Source organism: Amaranthus tricolor, chromosome 1 (genome assembly GCF_026212465.1).
Source record: "Amaranthus tricolor cultivar Red isolate AtriRed21 chromosome 1, ASM2621246v1, whole genome shotgun sequence".
Classification (NCBI taxonomy): domain Eukaryota; kingdom Viridiplantae; phylum Streptophyta; class Magnoliopsida; order Caryophyllales; family Amaranthaceae; genus Amaranthus; species Amaranthus tricolor.
Genome location: NC_080047.1, coordinates 39,259,068 through 39,270,160, shown reverse-complemented (window position 1 = coordinate 39,270,160; position 11,093 = coordinate 39,259,068). Strand labels below are relative to the sequence as shown.

General features: G+C 30.9%; 1 protein-coding gene across 1 annotated transcript; it reads right to left on the bottom strand.

Annotated features, from left to right (window-relative positions):
- Window positions 1-1,307: 1,307 nt before the first annotated feature.
- LOC130817993 (ABC transporter G family member 26) lies at window positions 1,308-7,999 on the bottom strand. The gene is made up of 9 exons (XM_057684012.1): window positions 7,814-7,999; window positions 6,853-7,145; window positions 6,428-6,583; window positions 5,938-6,121; window positions 4,761-5,042; window positions 3,366-3,650; window positions 2,904-3,188; window positions 2,184-2,291; window positions 1,308-1,639 (listed from the first exon to the last, which is right to left on the bottom strand). The coding sequence occupies exons 1-9, from the start codon at window positions 7,997-7,999 to the stop codon at window positions 1,370-1,372; spliced, it is 2,049 nt and encodes a 682-aa protein (XP_057539995.1). The 3' UTR covers window positions 1,308-1,369.
- Window positions 8,000-11,093: the final 3,094 nt, after the last annotated feature.

Below are 11,093 nucleotides of genomic sequence, written 5' to 3'. Positions count from 1 at the left end.
ACCGCCAGCTTCCCACCACAGCCGCCATCTATACCCATCACTGCAGTCTAAATCCACTGTTTTAATCGATATCTTTTTTTCATTGTGCAATGAAGGTAATTTTCAGATTTTCATCTCTATTTTTTATTGTTCTTTATTTAAATATAATAGTTGTCATTGTAAAATTAGGGATTTGTATATTCAATGTATTATTTTTTACATTAAAAACTCACTTGATTTTCTATGATAGATTACAAGGATGATGCTAACAACAGATCATAAGGATATGCTATTTTTGACAAATATCTTTATTGATTTTGACTTTTGGACTTGGTTGAGATTTTTTGTTGTATGTAGAAGTTTTTCTTTTTTTTTTTTTGATATTTTACTCTTTCTGTAAGATTTGTGGGATTTTTTAAATTTTTTAACGCATATATTTGCTTGACAAAACAACTTTATCCTCTTGCAAGTTTGGAATCACCAAATCAAAAAAAAAATGTAGCTTAGTAAAACTATTTTATTATATGAATACCATTTTGGGAATTAAGTTTTAAAAAACATCAAAGTTGAAATTTTTTTATTTTTTAACCTCAATTAGGCAAAATTATTCCACAAAGTCATGTAAATTTTTTTTTTCCTCTTGTTCGTTGATAGTAACAGCAAATAAAATTGACCTTACATGTAGATACTTATTTTGAGACTAAAAATTTACCGAAGCTTATTTGTTGATTCTCTCTAAAAAAAACTTGTTTTATTCAATCTCACTTAATTGCATTATATAACAAATTTTGAAGGGACAAAAGAATACTTATTGCTTCCTCAAATCATGTGAAACTTGCAATAAAAAATAGCTTTTCTTTCTAATAAGGAAAATTTGATAGGATTAGTGTAAACCATTGGGGTGAGGAGAGTAATTTTATTTTGGTTGACTTTAACGTCAACTATATTATAATAAATTTAAAGAAATAAAATTATAAAATTTTAATTTTAAGTGCGAGATTATTGATGGCATTTTAAAATAATTATTAAATATGTCAATAATTTATTTAGAAATCAATTTCTATTTTTACATGTTTTAATTGCATTAAATGACGTAGATGGTATACTAGTTTAATCACCAGTTGAGATTGCATGATTATGCTAATTGACTTAAAAAAACAAAAACTATATAAATACGTTTGTGAACATTTTAGGAAAACATGGGTCATAACAATATCAAACAAATTAATTAACTGATTTAATTTTGGTAAAATTACAAATAAAAACCGATAAAAGTGAAAAAATAAATGAAAATCGAACTTAGAGCTTATCCACGAAAACAAGACCCGATTCTCAAACGAATCAATTAAGTGATCTTATTAAATGTATTCAAAGTAATACATAAAGATGATCAAAGATGGCAAGAACTAATTCTTCTACGAAGACTAATGTATGCAAGTAATCTATAGCCAACAGCCATGGCTAAAAGAACCCAAACTTCTTGTAATCCTCCATTTAAGTTGACAGTGTCAAAAGAAGGGGAGCTTTGTAGTGATCTACATCCTCCTTTGCTTTCACATTCATATAGTTCATCTCCAGAATATTGTACTTTCAATAGTAGTCTAAATCCATAATACATAAAGGATAGGTATTTCATCCATTTCATAAACTTGGGAATGTGCTGCAAAAATAATCATAATCATACAATTAACAACTTTATCATTATATTGATTGAGGTTCATATGACATCTGACAAGAAATAATTAACTCAACCAAAAGTTTAAGCTGATGGTTGAGATCCTTAGATATCTTATATATCTCTAACACGTCCCCTCATATAAGAGCCCTTTAGGTTAAAAGTATAGTTGCAGTACAAACCCTTCACATTAAATAAAGGGTGGTTGAGATTCGAAAATGTGATCTTTTGTCACGTTGGCTTCTGATACCATGTCAAGAAATCAACTCAACCAAAAACTTGAGCTGATGGTTGAGGCTCGAAGATAGGTTCGTTATATATCTTTAACATCGTCATCATCATATCCAGTATATTTCGCTTATAGAGTTACCATAGTTCTATCAATGGTGATAAAAAGGTTTGATATGACCCTTGACTCGAGAAAGAGATTAAGATTTACATGTATGCAACATTATTTGCTAAGGAATGAAAATAGTTTGTGAATTTAAAAAATAACATATATGGACTATAAAAAGGACTAGAAATTTACTTGAACATAATAGCCTCCAGTAAGAAGAAATAACATTAGTATCAATGAAGCAATCATTCCAGCCCTTTTAATGCTCAAAACTGCTGCTCCAAAAAGCTCTCCAGCCCCCTGAATGCATTAAAAACTATAACAACTTAAAAATATTTAATGGGTTTGAGTTTGAGTTTAGGTCCAAAAATAAATTGGTTGAGATTTAGGTTTAAGGTATTCAGATCTAAAACCAACCCTCACCCGATCCAAACCCGCCCTAGAGCTAGATCCAACCTAGACTAGTCCCATGAACCAACCGATAATGAATTTTAGACTTATTTTAGATGTATTTAATTTAATATTTATTTGAATTTATTTTAGACCTATGCAGCCTATAGACTTATTCTAGACTTAACAAGACCGTAAAAATATAGAAGGAATGAATAATGAACAATTGCACTTGGATTCACTTAGGACTAGAAATCCATCAGATTCGATAACTCTTGATCTGTATCAAAAAAAAATTAATCAATTTGGATCTGAATCTAACGTGATCCCAATCTATTCCATTAACATTGCTACTTAAGTTATAGTACTGCACTAGTATTGTTTAAGGAATGGAGAATTATTCATGTTTTTCCCCCAAATGAAGTGTCAAGTGTCCAACATTTTAATAAAATTAAAATTTTTAGTAAAAGATAGCTTGAGTAACATAGAGTAGATGGAATTAAAATAGGAAAATGAGCTTACTTGGCTAGTAAAAGCAATAAGTAGTATTGCAAGAAGTGTTAGGAAAAAGCACTCAATGCTTGCTTTGAATCCAGCCATGAAGTAAACTATAGCCATGAAGCAAGTAGGGTAGAGTGCATGAGCCAACATATCACTTAGTGTACTACAAACATAGTATACACTTAGCCTATACATGTCCGCTTTTCTTTCCTTCACTAAATACGTCTTTTCAAAGGGAAATACATAAACCGCTCCGAATATTGATGAAGATGTCCAAAATATGCATATGTAGAACATCAAACCAACCTGAAATTAAGGGGATCGGAGATCATATCAATATTTGTACGTCATACAAGTTTTCTAAACCATCAACTTAAACTTTTAATTGAGTTGGTTCATTGATATGGTATCAGAGCAGATGGTTGAGGCCCAAGAATATGTTATATACTCTAACATGTACGTGTAACATATTGATGTACGCACCTGATCTCGAAGCTGAGCTTCGGTATCACATTTCGACTTCCACCAAAGAAGGCCTAACAAAAGTGCAACTCCAAGAGCTTGAAGTAATCTCAATTTATCAAAATAATCCCTTCTTCTCTCTTTAAATGTCCTCTTAAACAATATACAAAATTGATCCAACCATGTCATTGACCATTCCTTTTTTACTTGGATGCCCATTCGAAGGTGCTCTGGTATCTTTGTTATACCATGATTTTCTTCCTTTTCTTTTGGCTCTAACAACATTTTATACTTGACTTGTATATACTACATCATCCCATCACCAAACAAAACATATTATATATCATCAAAGCACAAATTCTCAAATGTGATAATTTTACGATGAGATCATCACTATTAGTCTGTCTCAATTTATACACTTACGACTCGTTTGGTTAGTGGTGTTAAATGGAGGTAATGGGAATAATTTATAGTGTAAACTTTTATTAAAAATTCCATATTATTCTCATGGTAATGAAACTTTGATCACAAAAGAATTTTTTTGTTTATAAATTTCCATTACCACCTAATACCACCTCTCCCAATGATAATGCATGGGAATGAATTTTATGAAGAAAATGAGATGATTGAAGTTGGACAAACATGTCCATTAAGGTAGCCAAGGGATTTTTCAACCAAACTTACACTAGTTTTTCATTCCTATTACCATCGTTTATTAGCACCTACCAAACGAGCCGTTAATGTATTAAAGTAATCATTTAAAATCTCAATTAAGGTGTCACTAATAATTTAAAAGTAATCACTTTTTAAAATCGTAGAGTGATCACTTATAACCTTTAATTGGTTACTCAGCATCTTAAAGAGATCAATTAGATAAATGAACTAATTCTATAAGCTCGTCTCATGGTAAAACAATCACATACAAAATTTTTTGATCATCAAAATATAGAAATAGAATTTTTTTTTACAATTATTTATTATGAATGTTTGGTAAATGACTTTATGATTGACAACTAAAGGTAGAGCAAAGAGTATAATAAAGGACCGATTTACTTCGATGTTTAGAAAATTAAGGTCCGTTGTCAGCCATCCGAAAATTTATAAAAGATAAAAAAATTTATGATATATTTTTTAATTGTACCAAATAACTAGATACAAACCATGAAAATAGCCAAAATCAAATTATGAGAAGACACGTCACCAACTAAGCTACATTCACGAATGAACCAAAAAGAAATTTGTTAATATATTTTCCGGGGGCCTAGGCCGTCAGGAACCTTGAATGGGCCTATAACCACCTCTATTGACAACGATAACTAATTTTTATCAAATATCTCAATAACAGTTGGCTTAAACAAGTGGCTTATAAGTTAGTATTTTCGGCTGATGATTTACCAAACAAATCGATGCACTCACCTTAACAATAGCCTTGTCTGAGGCAGAGTTGGTGTTATTGTCCTTCTTCACTTCATCAGGAACACTAACATCATTGACTTGTCCAGTAGCAAGATCAAGCAAGAATTCAGCTGGGTTCATGGGAATCTCTGGAGTGAACCCTAAAGAAGAGAAATAGTCCATTGTTTCCCAAGCTTTCCCATAATATACAGGAAACCCTTCTGATATCAAAAGAATTTTATCAAACATATGAAACATTCTGCTTGAAGGTTGGTGTATTGTTGTGATTATTGTTCTTCCTGTCTATAAATATATACAAATAAATTCATTTAATATTAAACATAAAACATAATCAATTATTATGGTTAGCGTAAATGATCTTGATAGACTATATAAAATATCTTGGGTTACAACTATTAATTTAAGCTTTTGGTTAAGTTGGTTTACCGACATTGTATTAAAAGAAAACGTGATGGGCGGTCATGAAATTGAATCTCATCCACCCTTTGTTATTTAGTAATAAATTTTTCTTTGGGCTTATACGCAACAAGACGTACAAAAGGAGAATGGACCACACGCAAGCCGATGAAGTTCTATCCTAAAACAAAATTGGTCATGGGTGGAACAGTAGCCCATCAAGCTTATATGTTAGTCATCCTCTCTATAAATATTAGTCACCCTCTCTATAAATTTTCGATGTGGGATTAATATAGGTAATTTTTTCAACATTTCCCCTTATATGTGAGTCCACTTTCTTAATTAGGTGGGAATGTCGAGCTTTTTGAACCAACACGTTTATTTTTAAGGAAGATTGGGATTTCTTATTTTCACTTGATCAGAAACTATCGGCTCTGACACCATAATAAATTTGTCATTATGTTTATACACAATAAGACCTACATAAATAAGAATTGACTATACAAAAGACTTATGAGATTCCATCCTATAACCAATGGGTCATAGGAGAAGTAGCCCATCAAGTTTATATGTTAGTCACCATTTCTCTAATTCTTCGATGTGGGATTACACATGGGTTATTTTTCCAACATTTAGTTTGATGTACGAGGAAAACATATGTTGTATGTATTCACATTTCTAGATGTCAAAGAACCAACTCAACCACAAACTTAAGTTAATGATCATAGACACAGCATGTGTCATATACTCTATCAGATTTGAAATAAAGTAATAAAAAAACCTTAGCAAGGCCTTGAAGAATTTGCATAAGCTTATTAGCAGAGGTTGAATCAAGTCCTGAAGTAGGTTCATCAAGCAACAACAAAGAAGGATCAACTAATATCTCATATCCTATACTTGTTCGTTTTCTTTCACCTCCCGAAATTCCTCGAACTAGCTCTCCTCCAACTCTTGTGTGGCGGCATCTAGGTTTAAGGTTTTCATCAAACTTAATTCATTTTCACGTAATCTAATTTGAGATATATTATCTATCAAAAAATCCAAATAAAAAACTAATTTTTTTTTTAAAAAAAATTGATCATATATAAGGGCCAAAACTGAAAAAAGTTTATATAAAAACAAAAATTGTAATGAAAGACGATTTGTTCGAGAGACACGTAAAATATATGAGCTAAATAACCCAATTGCTACAAACTAAAGAGGAAATAAAAATATGTGCTTCTCACAAAAATAGCTAAAAAAAAATGCATATATTTTTTAGAAAGGTTTACCTTTCAAGGCCTAATTCTTTAATAATCATTTCCACCCTTTGATACTTCTGTTTCCTGCTTATGGTGTTGGGAAGCCTCAAGTATGCCGCAAAAACCAAGGTTTCTTCTACACTCAGCTGAGGAAATAGCACATCATCTTGGGTCACAAACCCAATTCTGTAACCTCAAAAAAAAAAAAAAAAAAAAAAATCAAGGTTGACATTAGTTATTAAAGAGTGTAACAAGACTTGAAACTCAATCGGAAATTAGTGGTTTATAATCTGAAAATTTTGACTTGTAACTCAAAAATAAACTGACCGAAAATATCGGAAAAAAGGTTTAAACCCGACACGGCCTACCAAAAATTAATTTGACCGTAAGTAACCCAACTACAACCTTTTCGCCCGTTGTTCCGACATGTCTAGTAATAAGTGAGAGTGGCTAACCTCCTCTTAAGAGCAGCACTATGAGGAATGTTGTTATAAGTAATAGTTCCTCGAACATTTTCGTCCATTCGACCACCAATGATCTTAAGTAAGGTGGTCTTACCACTACCGGAAGGACCCATTAAAGCCATGATTTCACCTGGTCCTATGCTTCCTGTTATGCCTTTTAATATCTTCTTATAATTATTTCCATCTTCTATATTCATTTGTGATGCCATCTTTGATACCATTTCTTTTACAAGATGTGTTCCTTTGCCCTCTTTGTATCTCACCTTGTATTCAACATCTTCAAACTACATCAAACACACAAATTTTTATTTTAGACAAATCTTATAGTAAATTCTTTTTTCCTTTTTTTTATGCATTTTCTTGTTACAAATAATCTCATTATTAACAATAAATTACAACTATTTTTTATTTACAAAATTCATCTTATATGACATTTTCTCATTATTTTTGATAGGGTATAAAACATAACCATCATTTTAAACATGTGGTTGAATTGGTATATTCACATGGTATCAGAGCCAATGTGACAAAAATATTACGGGCTCAAATCAAATCCAATTCTAATTCCAAGTGGACTATTTGACATCATATATGAGAAAAAAAATGTGTTGCATCCATAATGCTATCCTAAAAGGTTCTCGTGTTCAACCATCAGTTTAAACTTTTGGTTGAGTAGTACTCTGACAAGGCGTCAAAACCCATATCACAGTTTCGAATCTTATCCATCCTCCTTAATTTTAAGTTAAATTATTAGCACCAAGTATAAAAAAGAATTCTGATGAATTCATAATCACGACCCTAAAGAGCTTTCGTGTAATGAAGTGTAATAGATTATATAACATATAGTGTGACCTCTTCCATTAACTTAAGCTTTTTGTTGAATTGAATCTAACTAGGCATTTTTGTGGCGCTTTTTCGTTTAGTTTTTAGTGATCATGATCAAGTTTAGTACCTTAAGATAAATAGGAAGAGGACAATCTTCTAAAGGTGAAGAATTATCATCTTCTATGATAATTTCTGTACTCCTATTTCTTAGATAGGCTTGAGACATGAAATCTATGTTATGACCAAAACCATTCCTTCCTGCAATTTGTATTGATGTCATATCTTCAATCTCATCTCTATTCTTGATATCCATCTTTGTTTTGTTTGTTGATAAAAGATGAGTATTTTTAAGCCTAAACTAACAATTATATCAATTAATTGGTATCTAACTTTTCCTTGTAAAAGAATTAAGTCAACTATAATTAATCACAATTCATAAGATATGAAAGTATTTTTTTTAAAGAAAAGGTTGTTGGACATCCTTTTTTACATGACTTTAAACAACAAAGCCAAACTAGAATCTAACTACACATGGTGTTCCTATTTCTTAGCAACAAAAAGGTCCGGGGCGGAGCAAAAATACAATACAAAATTTAAAGTCTTGTTTATTTTATGTTTTTCTGAAACTTTGAAGCCTAAAAATAAAAATTAAACTAAAGCAAAAGAATGTAAACAAATGTCAACTAATATTTATGGCTATTTAATTTAGGGGTCTGTGTGGTCGAATATCTTGCACATGCTCAGAACCAAATATGAAAAAGGGACGTATAGTTTGTACTTTCTATAACCATGCAATGGTGTGAAAACATTAAAGATTTTTATTTTTTTTATTGTAGGGTAAGTTAAGAAAATCAGAGAGTTAGGTGAGAATCAAACTCTAAACTTTACCTGTAGAAAGCCCTTTGGACTAAAAGGGTGGATGAAATACATGTTCTCCCATACACGATGCAAAATATTCCACTTCAAATAAAAAGAGGTGACGAGATTCAAATTCGTAACCTCTTATCACATTGGCTTATGATATATTATGGAATCAACTCAATTAATAATTTAAATTGATAGTTGAAGTTCTATGATTTGTAAATATCTCCAACATTTTACAAATCCAAACTAATGGGTCGAATAGAATCATAAAGGGTGTAAAAAATTTGAGTCATGGTTGTTGGGGACATACCTTATATGCCTAATTAATTTTAGTGACCTAGTATGTTTTAGTGACCTAGTCATGGTTGTTGGGTGCGTACCTTATCTAAAAAGGTACCCCCAATTGGGTTGCCTTCCTATGTCTGCTAGTCTTGCACGTAGGCTGATGTGCCTTACGATATTTTGATTCAATCTTCTCTTTCTCGACTTGTTTATTTACTATAATTTTCTATGTCAAATATTGATTAATTAAATAATATTTTATTCATTTAATGATTCAAGACATAGGGTTCCGCTATAGAACTTAGCAAATCAATTTTTGATTTCATCATGAATCAAGGACTTTTTACACAACAAGTTTGTCTAATGCTAACAAATTAAAATTTAGAAATATGGTTTTCAATATTTATAGACATAAACTGAACAAATAATGGATAATTTCAAGCGTCCTTTTATTAAATCAAAAAGAACTTTTCGTAGGTGCTTTCCGTTGGTCATTATGGGATGAAATATATTATAGAAACATGAGTTAAATTAGTATCGATTTATTCTTTGAACATGTCTAGAGATAATCTCAACAAGCCTTCCCGTTATACATGAGAGAGTTCATGAGTTGAGTTTCTAAGTGATGTTAGGGGTCCCTAACGAAAGGCTTACTATGGCAAAAGCGATAAAAACTCATCCCTACCTTCCCCTTTTTACGTCTCCATGTCAGCCACAGGGGGCATATTCACAAAAAATATATCAACTTGTTCCGACCTAGGATAAAAGTTCATGAGCTTTGTTTTTCTTCACTGCCAAGAAAGCTCTTGCGCAAGAAAGTTTTCTATAAACACTATCTCCAACGAGTTCATAATGAGAATGTTTTAACCCCAAAATCAAAAGTTTGAAATAATGCCATAATTTTTTTTTTCTCATAATATCATCTATGTAAAATATGTGTTGAAGTTTGTTTCATTTGAATTTAAAATTGCTAGAGTATTTGTTATTTTTCAGCAAATGGCTAACAACCAAACAATTTTAGGATTTGTCTTATTAGATCATCCTTATTGATGATCTAATTTTAGATCACATGACCAAACTAAAGAAAATACCGTCTTATTGGTAATCTATTTTAAGGTGGGTGAGGTTAGAAGCATATCCTTCTTTGACAATGGTTTTTAATATCTATGTCAAGCATCATCCTCATGCTTTGCACATGTCATCCTCATACTTTACACTAAATATTCAATAAATAAGAGACATATATGATTTAAACACATATTCTTCTATTTTATATATGTCAAGTGTCATTGTAATACTTTACGCTAAAGATTTCGTTATAAATGAGACCAATGAGTTTAAACTCATTTCCTTCTATGACATTAGTTTAAACTCATATTCTTTCAATGACATTGGTTTTTTATATCTATGTGACGCGACAATTTCAACTAAAGCAGATAGTTTAGGCTGTAAGATATGTTATAATTTATCGGATATAATGAGCTTCAAAATGTGAAACAGGGACACTCTACCGAAAAGCAAAAGAGGAAGATTTGATGGAGAAGCTACAAAGAAAAATAAAGATCAAAGATGAAAGAATAGAAGCACTGAAAGCAAAGATAGCTTCAATGGAAAATGAAGATTGAAGATTACAAAACAAAGAGAGAATTAGACATTCTAAAACAAAGCTTGCATTTGTTACCTAATACAATGCATTTTTTTAGATGCGTGCATTGCTTATATATATATATATGTAAAGGTGTGAATGAATTTTCTTATTAAGGGTTTTATTAAACACAACTTTATTGTTATCATTAACAAAAGGTAAAATATATCTAACCTTTTAAACCCTGTCTTGATGATGTGAGCTATTTATTGACGTTTGTTGTGTAAGATGACACATTTCTTATTTATGTAAACTGTAAACGATGTTTGCTACTAAGAATCGATTAAAAACAGTTTCTTTATTATCATTAAGAATGATAAGGTTATGTATATCTGATCTTTTTAATTCTCGTCTCAATAAGAGCTATTTATTGACATTGGGTGATTTATTAGCATTTTGGTAATGGATTTCAAATGTTGATTTTATTATCACTAATTTATTAGCTTTTTTTATAATAATGGCATATCCTAATCTCCTTGCTCACTCTTGATTTGGACCTATTTTTCTTCTCAATTTTTTATTGAACATACTTTCTTTGATGACATTAAAAAACACACTATTTGAACAGAATTACTAATAGTCACTACAATAAGTAGTCGCATTGTCTAACCCTTTT